The 27,874-nt window shown below is 38.7% G+C and overlaps 1 protein-coding gene across 1 annotated transcript in view; it reads left to right on the forward strand.

Annotated features, from left to right (window-relative positions):
- TSBP1 (testis expressed basic protein 1) overlaps positions 1–27,874 on the forward strand; it is a 157,820-nt gene that overhangs the window by 11,476 nt on the left and 118,470 nt on the right. The window contains exons 9-15 of the mRNA XM_007951441.1: positions 9,141–9,161; positions 12,933–12,953; positions 14,783–14,803; positions 15,522–15,542; positions 16,066–16,086; positions 16,691–16,711; positions 19,790–19,810. Coding sequence (XP_007949632.1) covers positions 9,141–9,161; positions 12,933–12,953; positions 14,783–14,803; positions 15,522–15,542; positions 16,066–16,086; positions 16,691–16,711; positions 19,790–19,810 — 147 coding nt within the window. The remainder of the gene's footprint in view (positions 1–9,140; positions 9,162–12,932; positions 12,954–14,782; positions 14,804–15,521; positions 15,543–16,065; positions 16,087–16,690; positions 16,712–19,789; positions 19,811–27,874) is intronic.

Consider the following 27,874-nt stretch of genomic DNA (forward strand, 5'->3'; position numbering starts at 1 on the left):
ATCCTACTTCCGTAGTGATACTGCCTCGGAAACCCAAGGAGGGGTCGCTATGAGTCGGGGCCGACTCGACGGCACATAACAACAACAACAACAACATATATATAAACATTACTATTTTGAGATATATAGAAATCCTGGTCATTCCTTTAATTGCTGAATAATATTCAAACTTATGAATTACAATAATTTTTCTATTTATTCCCTTTCTGATGAATTCTCAATGTTTCCAATTTCTGCTGTCAAAAATTATGCTGCAAAGAATGTCTTTCAGTATATGGAAAACAATTTCCTCAGAGTATAGGAAGTAGAATTAGTGAATTAAATTGTGTATGGACATTTTTGTAATTTTTCTAGCTATTGCCTAATCCCACTCCATGATAGTTACACAGAAAGTACCCCAACATATATGAGTTTTCCATTTCTCTGCATTAATAGTCCCAGACTTTTCATACATTCACATTTTTGCCACTTGGATAGTAGGAATTTTTATTAATTTGCATTCCCCTGCTCACTCCTGAAATTGAGTATCTTCTCACATGTTTATTAGCAATTAGGCTTCACTCTATACAAATTGCTCATTTACTTTACCCATTTATCTATTAGGTTACTGATCTATAAGAATTCTTTATACATTATAAAAGCTAACCTTTTAAATTCTGTGTTGTTGTTGTTGATGTCAGGTGCCGCCAAGTTGTCTCCAACTCATAGCGACCCCGTGTACAACAGAATGAAACACTGCCCAGTCCAATTTTGTGTTAAATATCTGTAAATACCTCCTCCAGTTCTGCCTCTTACTTTTAAATGTTTCCTAGTGTCTCTTGACATTTAAAATTCTCTATATTCCCATACATACACATACATAGAATGTGTGATAATAAAAATTTTCAATCTTTTCTCTTAGAGTTTGTGCTTTTTGGGTCTTAGCTAGATTATCAAAAAGATGTTATCCTTTACTTTCTTTTAATAGTTATAATGGTTTTCTTTCCAAACATAGGGCTTTAATCCAAATGAAGTTCTTTTTTGTTTGCTTGTTTTGTAAATAGGATAAGATGTTGCTGTTATGTGCTGTCGAGTTGGATCTGACTCATAGCGACCCCTCCTTGGGATTCCCAGGCAGTATCACTACAGAAGTAGATTGCCCAACCTTCCTTCGAGGAGTGGCTGGTGGGTTTGAACTGTCAGCCTTCTGGTTAGCAGTCAAGTGCCTTAGGCACCATGCTACCAGAGCTCCCAGGATATGATAAAGGATCTAATTTTCTTCTTCTGTGGAAAACCAATTGTTTCAACTGGATTATTTATGGGTGCATTCTATTCTATTTGTAATGTCATCTTCATCTTACGTGCTTGTTTTGTCACTAGATTTTCTCTGGTTTCCATCATCTTTTGTCTTTTGCTGAGTGAATACCACACTGCTTCCATTGTTAAAGCTTTATGATAACATTTATTATAAAACATAGCACATTCATTCTCACTTCCCAACCCTCCACCTCCAGAAATGCTTTGACTATTCTTGGACTTTTGCACAGGAATATTAGTATCAATTTCTCATGTTTCATAAAAGTCTCCTCAGGATTTCACTGAATTTCTGGATTAATTTACAAAATCAATTCTCCTACACATTCATCTGGCTATCTATTATTCAAAGCTTATGTGCTCTTCAATAATGTTCTGTAATTTTCTCCACAAAGGTCTCGCACATCTTTTGTCAGATTAATTCCCATGCACATAATTTGATTTTATTCCTCTTGTAAATGGTATCTCATCTCTTGGATTTTATAAGTAGTTATTGCTGGTCTGTAAGTCATGTGTTGTGTTTTTGAAAGTTGAGTTTGTTTCCAATCACCTTGCTGAGCTCTTAGAGTTCTACTAATTTGTAGATTCATTTAGATTCTGAATATAGCAAATAGTATCTGCGGAAACTGACAATTTGAGTCGTATTTTCCAATTCTTAAGCCTTTTTAGCATTTCTTTTTCTTTTCTTATTGTTCTGCTCTAAATATCCAAGACAATGTTAACACCATAAAAAATCCCAGGCATCTTTCCTAGTGCCTGACTTGACAGCAATGCCTCTGGTTATATATCACTATTAAGGGTGATGCTTGTTTCCATCAGGGAGCTCCCATTTACTGGGTTAAGTAAATTCTATTTTTGTCTCCAGTTTGCTTTCAAAATCATACCATGAATTCATGCTGTCAAAAATCTTATCATGACTGAATACTGAATAGATTTTAATTAATGCTTTTTCTATATTTATTGGCATACAATTGTTTTATTGTTTTAAAACATTGCTTATTCTATCTATTGCTTTAGTGGTTGGTAGGTGCCATGGACTTGATATCAATTCATAGCAGTCCTATGTACAACAGAATGAATCACTACCTGGCCCTGCACCATCCTCACAATTGTCGAATCGTTGCTACATTTGAGCCCACTGTTTCAGCCACTATGTCAATCCATCTCGTTGAGGGTCTTCCACTTTTTCACTCACCCTCTCTTTTACCAAGCATATCCTTACCTTGGAACTGGTCCTTTCTGATAACATGTCCAAAGTATGTGAAGCAAAGTCTTGCCATCCTCACATCTCTAAGAAGCATTTCAGCTGTACTTCTAAGACAGATTTGTTCATTCTTCTGGCAGTCCATGGTATATTTAATATTCTTTGCCGATACCATAATTCAAATGCACCAATCTTCTTCTGCCTTCCTTATTCATTGTTCAGTTTTTACATGCATGTGAGTGACTGAAAATACCATGGCTTAGGTCAGGCACCTAACCAGAAGGCTGGTGGTTCAAATCCACCAGCCACTCCTCGGAAGGAAGATGGGGCAATCTACTTCCATAGTGATACTGCCTCGGAAACCCAAGGAGGAGTCGCTATGAGTTGGGGCTGACTCCACGGCAAACAACAACAATAGGTCAGGTACATTTTAGTCCTTAAAGTGACATCTTTGTTTTTGAACACTTTAAAGAGGTCTTTTTCACAGTAGACTTGCCCAGTGCAATATGTTGTTTGAATTCTTGACTCCTGCTTCCATGGGCTTTGATTCAAGAAAAATAAAATCTTTTCTCCATTTAGCATGATACTGCTTATTGGTCTAGTTGTGAGGATTTTTTTTCTTTAGGTTGAAGTTCAATACATACTGAAGGCTGTAGTCTTTGATCTTCATCATTAAGTCAACTTCGCTTTCAGCAAACAAGATTGTATCATCTGCATATCTCAGGTTAATGTCTCCCTCCACCCCATGTCATGTTCTTCTTCATATAGTCCAGTTTCTCAGATTATTTGCTCAGTATGTTGTTGTTGTTGTTGTTATGTGCCGTGGAGTCGGCCCCGACTCATAGTGACCCCTCCTTGGGTTTCCAAGGCAGTATCACTACGGAAGTAGGATTGCCCAGCCTTCCTTCCGAGGAGTGGCTGGTGGGTTTGAACCGCCAGCCTTCTGGTTAGCAGTCAAGTGCCTTAGCCACTATGCTACCAGAGCTCCCAATATGTGTGTAACCAACTGCCTTTGAGTATACAGACTGAATAAATACAGTGAAAGAATACAGCCCTAAGGCACACCTTTCCCGATTTTAAAACACACAATATCACTTTGCTCTGTTTGAACAACTGTCTCTTGATCTATGATGTACAGGCTCTATATAAGCACAATTAATTGTCTTGGAATTCCCATTCTTTGCGATGGTATTCATAATTTGTTATGATCCACACAGTCAAATATCTTGGTGTAGTCAATAAAACACAGGCAAACATCTTTCTGGTAACCTCTGATTTCAGCCAAGATCCATCTGACATCACAATACATGCCTCATTCTACTACTTCTTTTGAATCTGGCTTGAATTTCTGGCAAGTCCCTGTCAATGTAATGCCACAACTGTTTTGGAATTATCTACAGCAAAATTTTACTTGTGTGATATTGATGACAAATTTTTTAATTTCCACTTTCTGTTGGATTACCTTTCTTTGGAATGGACACAAGTATGGATCTCTTCCATTTGGTTGACCAGGTACCTATCCTTCCAAATTTCTTGACATAGTTAACTAAGTGCTTCTAGCATTGTATCCATTTGTTGAAAATCTCAACTGGTATTATATCAACTCTTGGAGCTTTGTTTTCCTCCATTGCTTTCAATGCATCTTGGACTTGGTCCTTCAATATCATTGGTTCTTAATCATATGCTCCCACCACTTAAAATGGTTGAATCAATTCTTTTTGGTATATTCTACCTATTAAAAAAAAAAATCACTGCCACTGAGTCAAATCTGACTCATAGCAATCCCTTCTTGGGCTTCTGAGGTCGTATCACTACATAAATAGATAGCCCAATCTTCCTTCTGAGGCGTGGCTGGTGGGTTTGAACCTCCAGCCTTCTGGTTAGCAGTCAAATGCCTTAGACCCTACGCCACCAGAGCTCCTTATTCTATCTATAAGTTTTATTTTTCTTTTTAGTATGATTGGCTTGTAACTTTTTTTCTTTCATATTATTCAGGTCAGATATAGTCATTATTTATTGATCTATTAAAAATCAATGTTGGTTCTATTGAACATCACTGATTCTATGTATCTTATTTCAAATAATTTCTGCTTTTATATTTAGTGTTTTCTTCTATTTGACTTCATTTTTGACCCTTTTTCTAGCTTACTAAGATAAACTCTTAATTAATTTTCACACATTATTATTTTCTGGTATAAATATTTACAGCTATAATTTTCCTTCTAAAGCCTGCTGTAACTCCATCCCACAAAGTTTTAGTAGATAGTGCTTTCCCTGGCCTTCAGTTTAAATGTTTCATAATTTCTATAAAGAGTTTAATAATACTTTATACATAAATGTGTTTTAATTTACCATTACTATTGTTGATTTCAAATTTTATTACATTATTATGACACAAAAGTTGATGTGTGTGATAAAGATTCTTTGAAATGTGTCGAAACTTTTGAGGCCTTGTAACTGAACTTTAAAAAAAAAAAAACTGGTTGAGTTCAGAGTTCTAGCTAAAGAAGTATATGTAAGGCCAAGTTTGTTAACTGTATTATTCAAATATTCACCATTTTATTATTTCCCATGGTACATTAGTTTCAGAGAGATATGTTTCCATCTCCAATTATAATTGTCTCCTTTTGATGTCTTAGTTGTGTCTCTTTTAAACAGCATATTGCTTGACTTTAAGTTTTTGTTGCTGTTGTTAGATGTTGTCGAGTCAGCTCCATGTCATAGACACGGTATGTATAACAGAACAAAATATTGCACGGTCCTGAGCCATCCTCACAATTGTTGCTATGTTTGAGCCACTGTTTTAGCCATTGTGTCAACCCATCTCATTGAGGGTCTCCCTCTTTTCCACGGACCTTCCAGTCTACCAAGCAAAATGTCCTTTTCTAGCCCTTGGGCCCTCCTGATAACATGTCCAAAGCAAGTGAGATGGAAGACTCATCATCCTTGCTTCTCAGGAACATTCTGGCTGTATTTCTTCCAGGACGGATTTGTTCATTCTTCTCGCAGTCCATGATGTATTCACTATTTTCCAACACCACAATTTGAAAGCATCAATTCACTGTCTTCTAATAGAGGCATTTAGTCCATTTTACATTTATTGTTGATATATTTGATTTAAGTCCTGCCAATTTTTATTGTATTATCTAATTATCATGGATTTTTTTTCCTTTTAATTTTCTTTTCTACCTTCTCTTGGACTATTAGATTTCCTTGTCCCCTTCATTTTGCTCTATCTGTTTTGGTGGCTTTTATATTTTATTCATCCTTACATTTGTAACATGTATATTATTTAATTTTTCTTAAAAAATAAAAAGACAAGTCTAAAAAATAATTACAATCTTTATCTTCCTCCCATATTAGACAATGACCTTTGTTTGCACATCTTCCCTCCAAATTATTCTCCACATCCTCCAGGTTGTTTATTATTATTATTAAAAACAAAATAATTACTTACTCTTTTACAGTTAATATTTATTTAGACCTACTAAAATGTCTCAACATTTTTTTCTCTTTCTCATTCTTTGGTGCATCTTATGCATTTTCTCTTTTACTTATTACCCACGTACAATCCTTTAAGCCTCATCTGTGGCTAGAAACTTATTTAAGCCTCTGTATAGCTGAAAGCATAGTGGCTAAGGCAATTGACTGCTAACCAGAAGGCTGGCGGTTCAAACCCACCAGCCACTCCTCGGAAGGAAGATGGGGCAATCTACTTCCGTAGTGATACTGCCTCGGAAACCCAAGGAGGGGTCGCTATGAGTCAGGTCTGACTCGACGGCATGTAACAACAACAACAACATAGCTGAAAATAGCTTTACTTCACCCTCAGCCTTAAATGAGAGTTCAGCTGAGTAGAGAACTGATCATTATTTTCTCTCAGCACTTTGAAGATGTATTCAATTTTCTTCTGGCATTTATTACTGTTGATAAGAATCCTACTACTACTTTGATGATTGTTCCAAAGTAAATATAGTTTTAAGATTTTCTTTTTATCCTTATATTCTGCATTTTAATTATGATGTGCCTGGATGTGAGATTAGCTTCAATGATTCTCAGAACTCAAGAGTTTCCATTCTGTGGGCTTATGTCATTCTTTAACTATAGAAATTCTTAACTTTTATTGCTGTGAATATTGTCTGTACTTATATACATGTCTTATCTTCTATTTAATAAACTATAGTCTCTTCTTCTGAAATTACTATTCATTGTATATAAATATTTGCTTCCATTTTTCAGATGTGGTAACTCCTCTTTTATATTTCTCATCTGCATTAATTATGGAACCCCAGATCTTATAATAGAAAAATCCTAAAACTTTATTGTTTCACATAATAGAAGTTTATTTCTCATTCATGAGAAGCCTGATAGGAGTGGCTGATTGGTGGTTGTCTGTTCTCTAAGCAACGCTTGTTGTTATGTGCCGTTGAGTCGGCCCGACTCACAGCGACCCCTCCTTGGGTTTCCGAGGTAGTATCACTACAGAAGTAGATTGCCCAACCTTCCTTCCGAGGAGTGGCTTGTGGGTTTGAACCGCCAGCCTTCTGGTTAGCAGTCAAGTGCCTTAGGCACTACGCTACCAAAGCTCCTCATCCAATGTCTCCACCACCTTTGAGCAATGGCTTCTAAGTTCACTAGACTTATCTGCCTGTTCTGGTTACCCAGTGCCGTTCTGACAAGAAAATACCAAAAAGGAGTTTATTGTCTCACAGTTTGGAAGCTTTAAGTCCGAGTTCAAAGTGCCAGGCTCTTGGGGCTGGGTGAAAGCCCCTCAACCTTTGTTTCAGCTCTGCTTCCTGCTCCCGGCCCGCTGAAGCTGGAGGCTTTTCTTCACTCAGCTCCTGGCTGCTGAGGCTGACAAGCCCAAGGTTGACAAGTAAAAAGGCACAGTCCCGATGTTAACAAACAACATGGCAGGCCATTGATTTAAGTCCATTGAAAGTCCCAGGATCAGCAGAGCATGACAGGCTGCTGAATAACGACTTGGCTACATGCAGGGCCCAAGCGTGCCATAAGCTAGAGACTATTCCCCAAGGCTTCTCCTCATATAAAGGAAGCAGACCACATCCCTAAGGCTGCTACTCAGCTGCTCGTAGTAGATCCACCATGGAGTTGATTACCACCCTCATCATGGGGAATACTACATCCAGCTGCCCAGCGACTCACCCAAGCCCAGCCAAGTTGACACACATCTTAACCACCACACTGCCTAAGTAAGCAAAGGGGAAAATTGTTTAGAGATCATGAGTGAGAGATTTTTATGACAAGCCTGTATGTTATCTCACACATCACTTCCAAATATTAGAATGGCCAGAACTCAATCATTTAACTACAACAAACTGCAAGGGAATCTGGGGAAAATAATCATGTTGTATTCATTCTCTATTGATGCTATATAAATTAATGGCTTAAAATAAAAAATTAAGTTATTAGCAACCTTAAATAACAATACTCCTATACTCCATAGGTTTCATGGGTCAGTTTTTATAACAGATCCTGTGCTTATAGTTTCTTCCCTACATGGAGTGTTCAACTGTGGGCTCTGAATTCAGTCTACACTGAGGATTCCACCATTGTTAGAGACTCAATTTCCAGTCATGGTCTGGTCTAAATGAGTCATTTACTGGCGTACTCTGACCAGAAGGAAGAATTAATGGTGCCCCTTTCACAGACAGTGAAGCATTTTTGTGACACCCCCCCACACACACAGCTTTACAGTGAAGATTAATCCCAGGTTCTTTAAAATGTGTGAGGCCTATGGCATAGATGTTGAAAACTCAGTCCCTCAATCAGATACTCTTTTGAATGGTGAGACTTCTCATTCACTGTCAAACTTGGGGTTCCCTTTTGATACATAGCTGTGGAAGATTTTCTTTCTAATTTTCAAGCACAGGTCCACATTTTCAAACTTTTTAAAATATTATGTCCCACTTTTCCAAGTTATTAGAGGAGAGGTGGAACATCTAGGTATGCTTAGTCCTACATCCTGACACCAAGCCCCCTTTCCCTGTCTTGACTTTGTATCCTATACTCAAGTGCTTCCTAATTTTGCCATCTTGTTATTCATGATCCCCAAAAGATACACATTATGTTTTGGAAAGTGAAAAACCCCTGTTGAAGCAATTATATTGTAATAGTTTGGATAGTAACAAAGGATCTTTCAAACAAATAAAAAAAAAATTGAATGAAAACTAAGGAGAGAGAGGAGGAGAAAAGGAAGACTTGAGAGAAGGAAAGGAGGAACAAAAGACGCAGAGTCAGAAATGAAAGAAGAAAGACAAAGAGCCAGGAAACTTCTCATCAACTGAGAAAGTAGGAATTCCCAAAAAGATTTTTATTCTCTTAATAAAACAAATTAAAAGACAGTTTGCATAGTTCTTGCAATTCTACTCAGCCACAAGAATATTACTGAGGAAATATTATTCAAAAGTCCGAAGTCTATACCCAAACAACAATCCCTAATTGGATAGTCATCTGCCTGCCACATTGCATTGCGGCTGGTGATAGAAGGCAAGATGCAACCTAAGGGTCCCAATGCCGATCTCTTTCTCACAACTTCTTCTCAAAATAACATCTATAAATTCTAAGTTCTCTCTGGAACACACAAATCTCATTTTTGTTTTTCTGTCTTGTCTTATTGCAGCAATATCTCGATCAAGTATTGGTAAGTTCATTTTCTTTTCTTCAATTCTGTTGACATTCCGCTGCTTTTGATCAAGAGGACATTTTTCTATACTTCCCAGACTTCTTCCACTGAGACACAGCGTAAGTGTGAGGCTGATGTTTCTCTCCTTTGCATAACCCAGACACATCAATAATCAGCCAAAAAGTGTAGAAAGCAAATAAAAATTTCTAGTTGCTTATTATAATGGCATGTCACCAAGAAACTAAACCAGTTTCCAAACCTGTAGTGCTAGTATGATTAGGAAGAAAATAGAGTACACTAAGAAGAAAGAGAACAATGAGTTTTTATGAAAACTGGAAACAGAGATAATACATTATGACAGACAAATGAGAAAACACATTATAAGAGACAAAACCTGTCTCCTGAGAATTTCAAAGTTTGAAAGGGTAGCCTTCTCTAGAAGAATTTGGTATACTCAGTGTGCTGCGATGAGGTGGTTTCTATCTTATTGCACCTACTTTTTCAAAAAGTATGAGTCAAGGGCATCAGCAGAAAGTGTGAATGTTGAAAACTTGAAGAGAAAAAGAGGTAGGAAAGTCATCTCAAAGAGTATAAAAAAGTGAATTCACTATGAGAGTGTGGAAGATCTTCTGGCAGTGGTGGGTGTCCACTGGATTTTACTCCAACAGCTTTGCTTGAGAAAGGCACAGAGTAAACAGATGTTTTTTGACCAGGGCTGGAATTTTACCAAGAGAAGTACAAAAGGGATGTGTAGGTTTGCCAGGGAGAGAGAGGCAAAGGTGACAAATGTATTAGCAAGCAAGTAGTTATGATGTGTGAAGCACGGAATCTAGGCCAGGGAAGGAGGGAAGAGAGGAAAAGGGGGTGATTACAAAATTTAAAAGATGGATAATGGACCAGACATTCCCGTGATATTGATAGAGAGCTTGCAGGTGGGTAGGGTGAGGACAGTTCTTAAAGGAAATGAGCTGGAAAACTAGAAAGGGGGATCAGACGGTGGGATTCTTAAAAGTGAACTGGTGCAGTTATTAGAAATGAAAAGATTCCAGGATTTTCAAAGGCGTGAGTGATAGACTTGGGTCAGGAGAAAAGTTTGCTGAAAGCTGAGGAGGTCAAAACATGGAAATCCCAAGATACTGGATGAATCATATTCACTAATATAGAAGCCACTAACGCTATGACAGAAATGGTGAAAGAGAGGACAGTGATCCAAGAGCTCAAGTAATGAGCGGAAGTAACCAGTATATTCCAGCTCCTAGTAACCCTATGTGCTAGAGTAGAACTATAATCTTTACAGAAATAGATTGCCAGGGCTTTCTTCCGCAGAGCTGCTGAGTTGGCTCAAACTGCCAACCTTTACATTAGTAGCTGAGTGTATACTGAGTCACTCAAGGACCTAATTAAGGTATAACCTGTTGCCACAGAATCAGTTCTGACTCGTAGCAACCCTACAGGACAGAGTAGAACTGCCCCATAGGGTTTCCAAGGCTATAATCATTATGGAAGCAGAGTACCACATCTTTCTCCCATGGAGTGGCTGGTAGATTCAAACCACCAACCTTTCAGTTAGCAGCCAATTGCTTAACCACTGTGCCACAAGTGCTCCTTAATTAAGATATAAAAACCAAAACCAAACTTACTATCATCAAGTTGATCCCTATGCATAGCAACCTCCATTGGGTTTCTGAGGCAGTAAATCTTTATGGAAATAGATTTCCCCATCTTCCTTCCACAAAGCAGCTGGTGGGTTTGAACCAACAACCTTCTGGTTAGCAGTGAAATGTGTTAGGCACTATGCCATCAGAGATCCTTTAATTAAGGTATAGATATAAATTGAAAGATAGTTTTTTAAAAAAAGTGAAAATCATGGATGAACAAACCTTAAAATGCAGTTAAGTGCTCATTATGCTCTGTCACCAGCATTCAGGACTTTCCAAATGACAATAAAGAGGATAAGGGAGAAAAGAAGTAAAATAAAGCAGCACCTCAAACACAGTAAAATGAGATCTGGTGGTATAGTGGCTAAGACATTTGACTGTTAACCAAAACGTTGGTAATTCAAACCCACCAGCCACTCAGCAAAAGAAAGATGGGGCAGTCTGCTTCTGTAAAGACTGACAGCCTTGGAAACCCAGTGGGGGTCACAATGAGTCAGAATCAACTTGACGGCAGTGAGTTTGGTTTTCCTGAGTTTTCAAATGCAGTGAAGACCTATTTTTCACACGTTGTCCAGCCATTGCCTATTTCACTCCATAACATTTCTAAGAATTTTTCAGCTTTCCCTTTGTTACAATTCCTGACTTTCACTGAAGTCCTGTGAGATAAGTAAGATAGAAGAAACAACTTCTGTTTTAAAAGATGAGAAAATTAATGTTAAGAAGGTTTAAACAATGTGGAACAGAACTTCAAATTTTAAAAAAATCCAGACTTACTGGACCCATTGAAACTGGAGAAATCCCTGAGACTACCACCCTACTACACTCTTTAAACTTCAAACCAAAACTGTCCCCTGAAATCACTTTTTAACTAAATTTTTAAGCTAACTTTAAATAGCTGGTTAGCTCAAAAACCAAAGAATGTCACCCTTGGGTACTGTGGTCTGTTAACAAAACTATATGAAGGCAACTAGCCAACAGTTACTCTAAAGCATGGATGAGAAACTTGGAAACAGGGGGCGGAGGGAACAGACAGCGAGACTAAGTTAATGTGGATGCAACAACTAGAGTGGAAATTATGAGAATGTTGACACAACATGAAGAGTGTAACCAGTATCTCTGAACAATATGTGTAGAAATTGTTGCATGGATACCTGTTTTGCTGTGTGTGCTTCCACCAAAAAGACAAAAAAATCATTTAAAAAAAATTGTTCATTGACTTGCCCAAAGTCATAGAGCTAAAAGTAGCAAAGCTGGCACTCAGGTCTTTAACCTCAAGACTATTGGTATCTCACAGGGAGGGGATGGGATCGGCTACACTCGATGCCTTTTGGAATTCTAAACCTAACTATAGCTATATTTGTCAATTTTCTTATAGGTGACACAAAATGTTTAAAACCAACTCAAGAACCTTTTTGTAAGTTTTCCCTGACTATTTCTCAATTTAGTTCTTCTTTTTGATCTTCTAAAAGGTACCTGTTATGGGGGTGTGGGGGGTTGGGCAGGACAGTGGGGTTAGGAGGTATATAAAGATGGAAGAAAGAAGATTAACTTCCCATTTTACTATCTCCTTTTCCTTTACCAGTGTGGGAACCTGAGGCTGATGTCAGGATCTCCCTAAGTAACTGATTTGTTTTTATTATTATTGTTTATCAATGTGGGGACTCTGCTAATAAATAAAGAAGGTAAAAGAAAAACCCTAGGGTTGGATGGAGTTGTTTATCAAAATAAAAAGAAAATTTTGAAAGGAGTTGATAGCCATTGTTGTTGTTGTTGTTGTTATGTGCCGTTGAGTCGGCCCCGACTCATAGCGACCCCTCCTTGGGTTTCCAAGGCAGTATCACTACGGAAGTAGGATTGCCCAACCTTTCTTCCAAGGAGTGGCTGGTGGGTTTGAACCGCCAGCCGTCTGGTTAGCAGGCAAGTGTCTTAGCCACTAAGGTAATGAAAATTGAGAACAAGAGAAATAATAGCAAGGAATATGATTTTATCAGTCTCCTTCATGGAAAAAGCTGAACACCTTCCTCCCACCTTCCATGCAAATCTAATACATAGCAAAGGTTTGGTCTGAAATAAACATCTGGAGTCTTGCTCTCTCCAAACTGACTTATTTATTTTTGTTTTTGTATTTTAGCTGGCGCTGCAGGACCTATCAGTAAGTTCTTTTTCTGCGTCTTAATTCTCACAAGCTTTGCTTCACTACAATGTTGGGATATGTAAAACAGTCCTATTCCTGGGTGTTTTCATTTCCTTCTGCATAAATTGTCAATTCCTTCCCCCTTATTTATTCCATCTACATAGAATCCATGGTATTCTGTATCTTAATAAATTGGGGCGCCTCTATGAAGAAGTGTTATCATTTCAAATTTTCCCCAAAGCTTGAGATTCAGCAGCAGAGGGAAAACTGTTTGGGTTGCATTAAAGGGAAAGGTAGGCAGGGTACTCTGCTAGAAATGTAACACTCATAGGAAAAGGGCTTAGTGGTGGCCATCAGACTCAAGACCCTCCCGGAGGGTTTTGGTGGCATGCATTGAGTTCCAGCTTGCTGACTAAAGGTCCCCATGCTGTCATTACTGGTTGTGTGGAATATCTGTGGCCTGCTATGAGCAAAAAAGTCTGGAAGAAGCATCCAGAAAGCATTTTAAATGACTTCACAACATCTCTGCTACAGGCACTAGTAGGGAAGGGAGTATAAGAGTAAGGGATGAGCAAGAAGCTGTGATTTAGAAAACTATGAAAAATAGACAGTGACATAAATTATCAGAGATTTTATGGTCTTTCATAGCCTTGCTGCTTGAAGTAGGCCCAAGGTCCTGCACTGACATCACCCTGGAATTTGTTAGAAATGCAGACTATCAGCCTAATATCTACCTCCAGATCTACTACAATAGAATCTGTATTTTAACAAGACCCCAGGAGATCTTTGTGCACGTTAAAATCTGAGAACCATTGCTCTTTAGCATTTCAGTAGTTTGCACTTAGAAAGGAAATAAAAAAGACAGAATGTAATTGATCTATGTTTAACCAGTTCCTCCAAACCTGCAGATTCTCCAACATGAAGAATAGCCTTAAAGCCAATGGCAAGAAAGATGAAACTCAATGGGGTTTAATTCATTTCTTAACACAGTCTCATCCATCACTGCTGAGGATGCTCAGAGCTTGAGATGCTGAGGCAGGGCCAATCTGACAGGAAGAGGGAAAAGAACAATCTAAGGATTAGGGCTCATGGCAAATCACACCTATGGCTACTCACCCTTGTGCACTTATTTATACACATGAAACCTTATTAATATAGCCAAAGTCACACTTCAAGCACAAACACTGGGGAAGTGTCACAAAAGTACATATAACCTAAGAGGGGTGCATATGTGTGTACAGAGTGAATGAGTGTGTGTGTGCGTGTGTGCGTGTGTGTGTGTACATGGGTGTTTCTTAAGGAGAAGACTGTTATTGCCAAGCATGTGGGTCCAGTGACTCAACCTCTTACCCACCAACTCTAACTGTACCTATGAATGTCTTGAGTCTACCTAGTAGTTTCTATTCCCTTTTACATGTTAGGATATTGCAGGCAAAGTTACTCTGTTGAATAAGGGAATCAAGGTCTCCCACAGCAGACAGAAAGTTCTATTGGCTCTTTGAGAAGACGCGATAGATTCTACCCAAACAAGTTTAAATTTACCTAGTTTTGAGGGAGTGGGGAGAAGGGCCTGTGTAATCTACTAAAATACAAACAGGACATCCATTGAGGAGGGAACTCTGACCACTGCATCCCTGTACCTCCAGTGGTCCATTCCCACCAATAGCTGGGGTTCCCCCAAGCACTGAAATATAAACCTTATTTCTTCCTCCAGTGAAATGGCAATTTTGTTCCTGGTTTCTATATTTCTGATGGTCCCTAGAAAAAAATTTTTTTAATGCAAATTCTATTTTCCTATGCCAAAGAACTGTTCTAATTTGTTCTATTTTGTTTTTCCCATATTTTAGCTGGAGCTATTGGACCCATAAGTGAGTTCCATTTCTGTTTCCTAATTCTGACACCCTTTAGTCATCTGAGGGATCTGGGGCCTTCTTCTCACCCTGGCTGTTTACATTTTTATACCTGCAGACTTTCCCACTCTTGATAGCATTTGAATCTCTGTACCTTCCTTTGTCCAAGCCATGAGATAAAATATCCTGAATTGTCACTGAGTTTAAGACAAGGGAAAGTCAAATAATTTACATTTAAAATAATGACCAGTAAGGAAATAATCTCTTGAGTGATGATCAAAATACCTGACTAGAATTCCTTCCTAAACTGAAGGAAATGCTATGAGAAAAACAGATAGTTCTAGGAAAAGACAAAAGTATAAGTATCAAAAGGGCAAAGAAGAAGATGTAACAAAATAAATCAAAGAATTACCACCCTACCTACTCAATCATTTGAGACACGTGAGGGTGACCAGGGGAGAAGGGGGAAAAAGAGGAGAGATGGAGAAGGAAGGGAGGTGGTAATTTTCAGCCTGGGTTCTATATGTTCTCTTTTCCTATAAACTTCTCATTTCAGACAGACATTGAGTGACTTAATCTGAGTTATAGGCTTCTGTTATAAAATTATCTGCAGACTTGCAAAAGTTGTTCTCCCTCTGGCTGAGTTGTTTCATGGTTTCTTTTAAAAAGAATATTGATGTTGTGAGAATTCTATTAATATTAAACCACACTGAATTGCCTCCTCTTTTTATTTCAGTGCAATTCACAGCACCTATTCGTAAGTATCAAGTATCAAGAGTGTTTCCCCACTCTGGTTCCTTTGATAGCTGACCTGCTTTCTTTTGTTTCTGGACACCATGTTTCTCAACTCCCCAAATTTCCAAAGAGGCTATGCATGAAGAGGGGAGACTGTAAACCCCATGGGCTAACTTAAGAAAATAGAAAATAGAAGAAAAGTGCCCTCAGTACCCATCATAATGACCTTTCAGAAAGAAGAGGTAAACTTCTCAAATATGCCAAAATATTTTAAGGAAAGAAGAAAAGAGCAAGGGAAAAAAGGGAGGCATCACAAATTAATACTGAATGAGTCCCGATTCTCTGAAGCCCAGGGAAGCCTCCTTCCCCCCAGGTCCCTAGGCTGTGCAATAGGGAGCCCACCCAAAGCTTGCCATACAAAGAAACTCTGGATGTTCCCAGAACTTCCATTTATGATATTCTCTCTAGAATGAGCGCTGAGGAACAGTACTCTTGTCAAAGTGCTGAAACACACTGATCAATCTCAATCTCTCTCTCTCTTTCAGCTGGAGCTACAGGGCCTATCAGTAAGTTTGCCATCTGGTTCTACACTGTGCACCATTTTAATTTTCTACAGCATCTTAGGAATCTTTCCACATTGGGATTTCAGAAGTTTGGGTTCCATAGTTTTTTCCTCTTAGTTGTCTTCTACCTAGCTTGTCAGTAGGTCATTAATGATCATGTGGAAAGTATACATTCCACTGATAAACATAAACTATGATGTGGAAGATAAACCCCTGTAGAGGGTTTCCAATGACTTATCAATATCACAAAGAAACACTTTTCAGTATATGTTGAGATGGAGGAAAGTGAAATGATGAGAGAAAGGAAGAAAGGAATATTCCCATGGGGAAGGATTTTTCCAGGCCTCTGCAGGGGCTGAAATGGACCCAAAGGGTGACCAGTGGTACTTAACCTCTCAGTGGATCCACTGGATGGTGAGGCCTTCACATGCATTAGCTTGCTGTACTAGTCCAGCAAAAAAGTCAACATCCCCACCACCCAACTGTAGCTGATGCTGAGTTTACGGTGCAGATTCTTATTAGAGACAGCATATAAATAGGAACTATGGTTTCCGGATCTTGAAAGCATCCCCTGATTTCTTTCTTCTTTTTTCTTTTTCTTTCTTAGAGCTCTCTCAAAAAACCATTGGTAAGTCACATAAGTCTCCATTATAATGCCTTTGGCCCTTTGCAATGCTTAGAACATCAGTCTACTATTATTTTGATGATTGTGCACACAGACTCAAGGATCAAGTGCTTCCGGCGCCTCTTTATACCACCCCGAGTCCCTCTAGGTTCGATTCGCCCAAGTTCTGCAATAAAAAGATAGTAACTATGAAGCTGAAATGCAAAGTGAAAGAACACTCCTCTAAGGATGGTCCTTTCTAAGTTGTTCCTCCTTTAAGTATATAATCTAGCTCTTTAAGGCCGATATGGAATAAAAATTTGGAACACAGCATCTAAACTTGCTTTCCTTGCCAATAATTTTTTCATTATTAGATTATCTTCACTTTGTAAACTAATTTTAAGTATCTTTTAGTTTTTTATTGCCCTGAAAAGCTCCTTCCAAAACAGTTAGGTTTCTGTTTTCACCAACTTTTATCAATTTTCCTTACTGTATTTTCCCATAGTAACATCATAAATAATGGTTACATACTAATATACAATTGCTCTTAATTAAACGTTTATAAACTAAGAGCTGTCTCTATATAAATAGTTACAGCTTCACACACTCCATTATGTCATTGTAACAGAAATTAAGAATGTTTTAAATTATAAAACTAAAATATGATTTGATGTTTCCCTATATTTACCTGACAGAATGAATGTGAGTCCTATATGTGTACTTAGGCACATTCTCTGAGTGATTCCTATACAGTTTTTCTAACACTCACATGCATTACTTTGTTGGATTTCCATAACATGCCAGTGGATGTAGTAAGGCAAGTATTGTATGCATCTTTAGAGAAGAGGAAACTAAGGTTCAGGAGTTATTTCTCAAAAATAAAATAAAGGGTGAGGCAAGGAATAATGAAGTTAAGACTCTTGTTTTGCTGACTCTTAGTTGAGTTGTTTCTGCTACCATTTTTGGGTGTTATAATGGGTTATTAGCAATGAATAAAAGGAACTTCTAAAGGTGGAATTCAAAGAAAAACGACCTATGGGGAAAGGAAATAAGAAAAAGAGGGTAGGAAACGAGTAGCAATGCAAAGGGTAGAAGACAGAGAATGAGGATGCAGGTCAAAAAGAGGAGAATGCAGATGAATAAAAAAAGAACGTCAGTAGGAGAAAAGTGGAAGGAGAAAATTAAGTGAATTTGCAGAGAGGAAAAGAAAAGAGTAAGTAAATAAAGCTGAGAAAGGGAAGAAAAGGAAGGGTGCAATGAGTGGCAAACTAAGAGTGAGAAAAAAGAACAGAAAAACTTGGGGCAGGGGTATAAGATTTGAAGTAATCATCCATCCAACTATTCGGTGGTGCAGTGGGTCAAGCACTTGGCTACGAAGGGAAAGGTTGCTGGTTCAAACCCACTAGCCGCTCTGCAGGAGAACGATGTGGCAGTCTGTTTCCTTAAAGGTTTACAGCCTCGGAAACCCTGTGCGGGCAGTTCTACTCTGTCCTGTAGGGTTACTATTACTCAACAACAACAGGTTTGTTGTATTTTGTTTTGTTTTTTACCAAGAAGGCAGATGTCCTAGGAAGGTCTACTTCAGGATCAAGTGCATTTCTCTAAATAGATACCATCAAAGCAAATATTAAATTACTTGGGAAAATAATTAAATTTCTAGCTTATCTACAGCTTATAGCATAGGGTATCCAGATCTGGCAAGCCACCTCTGAGCTTTTTTACACAGGAATAAATTCAGAGTTAAAAGTTTGGGGTTTGAGTCAGAACTAGGATTCTTCCCATCATTGTGTACCATGAAGTGAGAGACTGTGGGGAAGACACCACAGTGCTTACAGAGAAATGGTGGGGTGAGGGGACACTGGGGGATAGGGTTGAGGGAACTCTACTTAGATTGAACTAACCATGAAGTCTCACAAGATTATAACAGGCCTCACCTGGCACCAGTCTATTCAGAGCAAGAAACACAGCATGGCATATAGGCACCATCAGGAGTCCCTCCTCTTCTGTGGTAGCAGTCCTTGCACAAGCCTATGCACATGTCCACATAGCCACCCAGGAACTACTCTTTTGGTCTCCCATCAGAGTGCAGGAGATGCCCTGGCTTAGAACCCCACATGTCCCACAGGAGCCAAAATTTCCTGTAGTAACTCCACAGTCAGCCTGCAGGGATCTCATAAAGAATACAGCCAAATACATGGGTCATTACACTCGGGGAAGCCCAAAGCAGATAGCTACAGTTCCCTCAGGTCCGATGAAGTTTACTAACCAACGGTAAACAATAATATCGTTATAGGTAACGTTGCTTACTGTTTACTAAAATGCTCCAGGGTAGGCATTAGGGTAGAAGAAAAGGCTCCAGTTTCCACTTGTCACAGCTTCTAGTTTACTGGGGACTGACATGGTGGCAACTGTTGATTTGACACTGGCTTTAGTGTCTGTGGTCAAAAAAACATTCAGTTTTTAATGGGAATTCTCCCTTCAGTTGATTTTCTAGCTTTGATCCCCTGGTGACCTGATAAAGGTCGCTATCTTCTACCCTAACCCCTACCCTGGAGCATTTTAGTTAATCAGAAATGAATGTTTTAGTACAAGGGTAGTCCCCTAAGAAATCAGTCTTCTGCTGTTACTGACAGGAACATATGAAGTTTCTCATTTTCCTAATATCTATTAGGTTGACAAGGATCCTAAAGAAAGGTTCACCTCAGACTCTGAAACATTGCCCCAAATACTAAATAGCTCTTTTGCTCTATAGTTAATTGGATGTTGTTGTTGTTACGTGCCGTGGAGTTGGACCCGACTCAAAGCAACCCCTCCTTGGGTTTCCGAGGTGGTATCACTACAGAAGTAGATTGCCCCATCTTCCTTTCGAGGAGTGGCTGGTGGGTTTGAATCGCCAGCCTTCTGGTTAGCAGTCAAGTGCCTTAGGCATTATGCTACCGGAGTTCCTAGTTAACTGGATGAGTTCCACTAATACTGATTCTTGATATCCCTTCCTTTTCCCTACTCTACCTCCCAATACCTTCCCCTAGGAAAAAAATGAATGAAAACTGTATTCTTAAACCAAACAACCATACTAACATGCCAGTTTGGCTTTCTTTTTAGTGCAAACTCCAGGACCTATTGGTAAGCTGCCTTTATGTATTTATCAGCACATCTCTATTGGTTCCCTACTATGTCTGAAGGATTTAGATATTGGCTCCAACTGTTTACAATTCTGGGTTAAAGAAACTGAGAATCATTTCTAAGATTCTCATTTCCCCATATCTTAGCAATCTCTCAAAGCAGCGAATCATATTTTATAAAATGGAAACCCTCTGCTTTAGTATGCATAATAGACAGTATGACATTTTCCTAATAGCGATTATAATGGTTTATCAATGATCAATAGAAGTGCTTCCCAAAGCAAAGATGCAGCAAAGAGAACCCAGGGAGGGGGAGTTGGAGTCTACTCAATGGCAACAGCTTTGAGTTTTGGGGTTTAAGGGGAGGAGTAAGAAATAAGTAAGATTTAAAAAAAAAAAAAAAAGATGACTGAGAGAGTAAGACAAGAGTGATATGAGGGGGAAGATGGAGGGAAAGGGATACAATTAAGAATCTTACCTCAAAAAACTATAATGAAAGGTAGCAATAGTTATCCTTCTAACTAAAAACGAACTATAAATCTCCTAGAGAAAAACCTGATTCTTATGGAGAGGCTATAATCAGTAATAATCAATAATAACCCCAATAGTTGAAGACTGAGATTCAATAAACCCTGTGGAAACCATTTTCACTGATTTCCTATGACAAGCATGAATGATAAGCATGTTTTTTGTTTAACAACCATAATAATTTGTTTGCTTATTTCTATTTTCAGTACAATACACTGGACCGAGTAGTAAGTGTCTTGTCAATTTTTTCTTTGGTGTTCTTTGCTCTTCCACAGTGTCTAGCGGACCTGTTCCCTGTCCTAAGTATGCTTATTGGCATGAGAATAGCAGCTGTAAATATGTTTCTATGCTTCTCTATAGTCTACTGCTCTTTTGTTTCTCTGGTATTGCCCTGACATACCACAAATGGGTGGCTTCTCTTACAGTTTAGAAGGCTAGAAGTCTGAGTTCAAAGTGACAGCTCTAGGAGCTAGTGAAGGCCCCTTGACCTTGAGCTTCAGCTCTTCTCCTTGGCCCACTGAAGCTGGAAGCTTTTTTTAACTCAGGCAGCTACTGGCTGCCGAGGCCAACAAACTCAAGGCCAACAAGTACAATGGCACAGCCCCAAGATTATCAAACAATATGGCAGGCTACTAATTCAAGTCCAGAAACAGTCCCAATATTGGCAGGGCCAGCATGGCAGGCAGCTACATGCAGGACCCAAGGATGCCTAAAAGCTAGAGACCTTTCTCACAGCTGTGTTCTTATATATAGGAAGCAGACCACATCCCTAAGGCAGCTACTTAGATGCTCCAGTAGACTCCACCATGAAGTTGATTACCAGTCTCATCTTGGGGAATAACTACATCCAGCTGCCCAGCCACTCAAACCCAGGCCCAGCCAAGCCTAGAATTCTGTTTTTGTTTGTTTCCCCCCACCAAAGAAAATTCTCTTAGTAATGATCAAAAAAGCTTGCAGAACAATTTAGAAGAACTTTGGAAAGGAATAGGAAAGGAATAATAAAGGTAGCTTCCCATTCCTGAAGAGCTTTATAATTCATAAAGGGTTTACTCAAAAGAAATAGAGACAATGTAGAAAATATGAGAAAAGTAAAACTTCAAAATAAAGGCAAAAGGGGAAAAAGACAATCCAATGTAAATAGAAGGTGGTCTTATTAGTTTCCTGGGGGAATTCTATTAGGGAATACTACTCAGGGTCTACTCTACTTTGAGTTCCCAGTCTTCTCCCCCAACATCTCTATTTTTCCTCTCATCTCCTGTCCTGCCTGGCCCTGTCCACAAACACCCTAAATATATATATATATACACACACAGAGAGAGAGAGAGAGAGAGACAGACAGACAGACAGACAGAGAGGGAGAGAGAAAGAGCTTCAAGGAACAAGAAATGACAGTAGTTAGATGCAATGACAGGAATCGGCAGAACTATCAGGCAAATACAAACTACAAGTGGAAGAGAGTAAGGGGAAAGTTCATATAATGACTAACTAGGGAAAAGCCAGTATCAAAATCTAGGGTGTCAAAACTTAGCATACATCATGGGATATTTTGAGTTTGGAAATTAAGAAGTGATAGAATGCTTAAGTTTAAGAGATTACCAAAGGCAAGTCAGGTGTATTCAAATAAACAGTTCTCCAATTATCTCCTAACATGTACCAGTTACTGAGCTGAGCACTGGGGATGAAGTTATGAAAAACAGAAGGAGATGTGGTTTCTGGTATGGTAGAGTTTACAGTCCTATAAGAAACCCTGGGAAAGGATCTCATAATGTGAGAGGACAGGCAGCCTCCCACACAGTCATACTATGACCACTGAACCTGGATATTGGCTGCCCTAAATGCTGGTTCTAAATACCCTACTTGTTGTGAATGAATAAGTGTCACCCAGCATTTAATGTCTATTCCTCTAAATAGGCTGCCTCCTCAGTACTCTTAACTATCACCAAGACTTACATTCCTAGAAGTTCTCTACTTTTTACAGGGGAAAAAGTATTAGGGTTTCATTTTAACCAAACTCTCCTAAACTCCCACCATGTTCCAGAGAACCTATATGGGTAAATGGATTACCTCATTACCCTCCCCCAACTCTCTTCTATCAGTAAACACTAAATCACAGGTGATTTGGAGAAAGTGAAAACTGTACTGATTAATTTTTTCAATTACATTTAGTGGCTCCAAACAGACCTACTAAAGAGAAGGAGTGGGAAGTATACTTTTCAAATCAACTAATGGGTTAGATAGGAAAGAGAAAATTAGAATGACGAAAGTACATAGCAGCACAAATTTAAGACATTATGAACCTTGAAGTGTCTTAAGCATTTATTATCCCTGAAGGGAATGGAAAGCATGAAAAAGTCTCCCTTTCTAGTCATTCTTTTGCCTTGGACAGGTGCAAGCTGACAGGAGGCTGCAATGCTTAAGCCCAGGCACTGCACTAAGCTCACGTGCAGATTTTAGAGCTCCTGGTGTACTCTAGGAGCTCTAGTGGTGCAGTAGCTAAGGCATTCGCCTGCTAACCGAAAGGTTGGTGGTTTCAACCCACCAGCTGTTCTGCAGAAGAAAGATGAGGCAGTCTGCTTCCGTAAAGATAAACAGCGTTGGAAACCCTTGGGGCAGTTCTACTCTGTCCTTTAGGGTCATTGTGAGTCATAAGCCACTCGATGGCAGTGGGTTTAGTTTTCAGTGTCCTAAGTCCATCATGGGACAACTGGGTTCTCTTTGTCCTACACACACTGACCTCTCTCTCTCTCTTTTTATTTTCTTCCTTTTTTTCCATCAGCTGACACTTCCGAAATGACCAGTAAGTTCCATGTCTGTTCTTATACGGTAGTTGCTTTTAGTCTTTTACAAGGTCTAGGATTCTTCCCTCCCTGATTCTGTATGTCCTGTAGATGGAGAAACATGAGACCCCCTTCTCTTTTGCTTATCCCACTATCTAGCTGCCCCCTCGGGAAAGCATGGAAGGAAATGCAAAGCTCACTAATTAACCTAAAATACCAAGATCAGAGGAAATTGTCTTAAACTTGCAGTGATCTTGTCAACAAGGGAGGGAGGATATTTGTATTAATGGATGAACGTTTACATAGGATGGCAGACATACGAAGACAGAAGGTGAAAGCAACATTTTAAAGAAATTACCTATCCCCTGCAGGACTTCAGTTACAATCACTGCAGAGAAGGGGAGAAATCGGCCTTTTCTGAGTCCTCCCTGACTACAATCAGGCAGAATCCCCAAAAGAGCACTTGCATCCCCATCCGACAGTGCCTACAAGAGTTTGATGCTCTCTCGCTAGTTATTTCTGGTATTCCTTCTTAGAAGAGTAGCAAAAATTAGCTTCTTCTTTGACCAGCCAGTTCACACTAATTTCTCCCTTTTTGTTTTTCAGCTTCAGGATCCTCTAGTAAGTTTGACTGTCTCCATAACAGAACTCAGTTATGCACAGATGTGTCTGACAAGTATTGAACCAAAATTTATCCATCCATGTTGGAATTGCAACAGTTGAAAACTCTTTTTTTTTTTTTTTTGACACTTTGTTATTACTCAGAATTCTACTAGGACAATAGTAAGTTTCTAGAAGATTTACTTGTGGTGTAGGTAGTGGTTAAGCTCTCAGCTGCTAACCAAAAGGTTTATTTGTTTCTCTGTTGGGCACTTATCAAAGTCATGTGATATCTGTTAACAGTACAGAAACTTGAAACCCCTACTTTTTTAGCCTTTTGCCTTTTCATTATCCAGAATTTCACCAACTTCTGATTAATTTTCTGGAATATTCAAATGTGTCTGATAGGAAAAACTTTTTCAGCACTTATGTTGTTGTTGTTGTTGTTGTTATGTGCCGTCAAGTCAGCCCTGACTCATAGCATGAGTTATTTCACAAATAGATAAAAAGGAATGGGAGAGGAAACCAGATGGGGGCAGTAAGAACTCTCTCTGCTTGTTTTTCAGTGGGATCACCTCCACAACCCATCAGTAAGTCTGTGTGCTCATCTGACTCTCTGCCGCAGGGTTCAATGGTCTCTAGTGGGGTCTCAGAGTCTTTTTCTGGCCAAATTGGAACATGAAGGGCTTGAGGTACATCTTGGCAATTGGGTAACTCATGATCAAAACATGTCTGGATTAGCAATGATGTATTAAAAAGTTCAAATTCTACTGAACAGAAATATATTACATAAGTATGAAGAGCATAGAAAAAGTTTCTCATAATTATAAAGACCATTAACAAGAGACTGTCTACAGAAAAAGAAAAAATAATGAGAGAGAAAGGAGAAGATAAGACGTTTCTGTAACTGCTTCAATTGGACCACCTGTATTACCCAATCTGTTTTTCCACATTTGAACTCCAAGATGTCCAAGGAAAATTTCCCTAGCCATACATTCTGGGATTTCAAGGGCTTGAAGTTCCTATTTCCTTGACCTCTTGCTTTCCAATTTACCCATAATTCTCTCAGCTTTTACTTAATTTTATGGGAAAAGAAAAATCAAAACACCACTGATTTACATAAAAAATAAAGAACAGAGAGGAAATGTTCACAATAGTTAAAAAATGAAGTGGAAAAAGACTTCACAAATTAAAGGAGGGGGGGAATGAATGGGGAAGAAAGAAAAAGGAGATAAATTTCTCTGTTCTGCTTTCTAGCTGGACCAACTCTACGGGCCATCGGTAAGTCTGCGTTCCTGTTTCTTCCACAGGGGGCCCTAGAGTGTCCACTCTCCTTGGCCATGTTGGTCCTTCCAGGCTTGGGGGGAACATATTTTCTTAGCTACTTACTCCTCCATTATTAAAATTCCATGGCATTATTCATGATTTTTATAAAAGTTCAAATTCTACTGATTTACATTAAAAATAAATAAAAAACAAAGGGACTATGTTTCCTATTGTTATCAATGACCTATCAAGAAGGAACTCTCCAAATAGAAGGAAAATTAGTAGCTGAGAAGAAGGCTGCTGAGACACTTCTCTGTTTGTTTTCCAGCTGGCCCACCTTCAGTGCCCAACAGTAAGTTCCGTTTGTTTTTCTACTGTTTTCTGTTGTATTGTTGCTCTTGCTCTCTACAAGGCCTTTCCCTAATCTACTCCTTTCTAACTTGTTGTGGCCTGCAACCTGAGCCTCCTGGCTCTCAGTTTCCTTTACCTTCTACTCATCCAGCTTCCCCTTGTGAAGGAAACTTATATATACTTAATTTTAAATTTACATTTACTTTGCACCTCCTGTGGATAAGAAATATGTAGGTGCTTTAATTACATGGCATTTAATACATACGAACACTTAATGCTCCCTTGACTTCTTTGTAAGAGATAAGAAACTGAGGCCACATACTTGTCCAAGAACACACAAGAATAGAACCATAATTTGAACTGAGAACTGTGTAACTACCAAATCTCTCCCAACACAAATATACCTTTCCCTTCAAATAAATCATCCATTGATTTCTAATTTGTTTTTGTAGGTTCACCACTGGCACCTATAAGTAAGTATTATATCTGTTTCTCTACTTTGGTTCTCTTTGGTTTCTTTCAAAGTCTGAGAGATTTTGTTCTGTGAAAAAGATTTGAGTTCCTCTTTCCTTTCTTCATTATTACCCAGTTTCCCCAACATCATAGGTAATTTCAGAAAAAGGATAACCATACTTTTTAAAAGTGAGACTACACTGGCACTGTGTTGGTCAATAATAAACTAAAGAATATTATGAAAGAACAGAAGTAGTTTTTAAAATGGCAGAGGAGGGAAAAAAGGACATAATGAGATTTAATTTCATTACATTAAATGAAATAGAGACCTTGAGTGTCCCTCAAAGATTACAGTGCTATTCAAAGGAAACAGATGGATCCAATGGTCTTCACCCAGGACTACACCCATGGACTCCTTGAACAGTGCACACGGTTAAGCTCTAGGCTGTTAGGGAAAGGTTGGCAGTGGGAACCACTGAGAGGCACCCCAAAACAAAGGCCTGGTGATTTGCTTCCAAAAGCCTGGAAAACACTGAGGTGCAATTCTACTGCAACACATGGAGTCACCATGAGTTGGAATCAACTCAGTGGCTACTGGTTTTTTATTGTTGTTTTGTTTTGTTTTTTTCTTTAATACCCAAAGTTGTTTGGGTCCAATAAATGAAGAAGACCTTTAAGGAAACTCTGCCTTTGGCTTCATCATCACATCACCACTGCCTACACTTACATTAAGTTTGTATTGCAACTAATCTATAGGGTTGTTTGGGATGCTTTCTTCCCATACACTCTCAAAACCTTCCCTCACAAAAAGAAAGAAAAGAAAAAGAAATAGATTAGATAATACCATGTTTTTCTTATTTAAGAAAAATTACTTGGATTTCTTTGTGCTTATTTTTCAGTGATTTCTCAGAGAACCTCAAGTAAGTTCTTTTTCAGCCTCTCGTATGTGGGGATCTTTTCTTAGCTTAAATGTTTCTATTTCTAAATGCACAAATAATGGAGACTCATCTTCCTCATATTCATTTCCTTCCACATTATCCAAAGTCCTCCAGATTAAGTCTGTAAAAAAAAAAAAAAACTGTTTGAGTCATAACCATAGGATTTTTCCATTATGATTCCAAACGCAACTTCCCAACTAAAGACTCTAACAGCAACTCAGTGTTGGACTGGATAAAGCACTGGTGATGATATGCATCACAGATTCATGAAGCTGTCTTTCACTCTATGTCCTAGTTTTCCAGAATGAAAATTTGGTTCTCATACCTAGGCTATAAATGACTTTAATACAATTCTAGTGTTCTTTGGAGTTCCCCAGACTGAACTCAAATCACGTTGACAACCACAGCTTCTGTCAAAGTTAAATAGTGAAATACCAAGAACCCAGGAAGGTAATATACATGAGTGAGGTGAGACACTTCCTTTAGGAACTATGTGGTAAGGTCTCATGTAATCTGAAGAAGTTAGCTGCCGCCAGCTCCAGCCAACTGCTCCACGCAAAAATGCAGATCTAGAATTGCCACAGCATCTCATACAATCTAGATTTCAGGTAAAATTTCCCAATTTTTAAAACATGATAGACATCTGGATCACTCTGACAGACTGCAAATATATTTATATACCCTCACTTCCAACAAATGCATTCTGAATATAGTTTTAACAACAACACATTTTTAATAATTTCAACAATGTTAGTACATTGTGGTTGGTATTTGGAGGGGGTGAATTGAAGATATCATCAAACAATGAGCTAGTATCCCTCTGGAGTCCCTACCTATGCATCTTTTGTGAATCTTGAGCAAGAAGGCTGATCAGCTAAATAGCCTCACTATTGATAAAAACTCTGGTGGTGTAGTGCCTAAGGTATTTGACTGCTAACCAGAAGGCTGGCGGTTCAAACCCACCAGCCACTCCTCGGAAGGAAGACTGGGCAGTCTACTTCTGTAAAGATTTACCACCTCAAAGGAGGTTGCTATGAGTCAGAATCAACTCAATGGGAGTGACTTTGTTTTGGGGTTTTTCTGTCTGTTTGTTTGTTTGTTATGGTTATTGATAAAAACTAGCTAAAGCAAATGGGAGAAATGACAAGATAA

The sequence above is a fragment of the Orycteropus afer genome, unplaced genomic scaffold (assembly GCF_000298275.1).
Source record: "Orycteropus afer afer isolate SDZICR_OR568_19922 unplaced genomic scaffold, OryAfe1.0 scaffold00294, whole genome shotgun sequence".
Lineage (NCBI taxonomy): Eukaryota > Metazoa > Chordata > Mammalia > Tubulidentata > Orycteropodidae > Orycteropus > Orycteropus afer.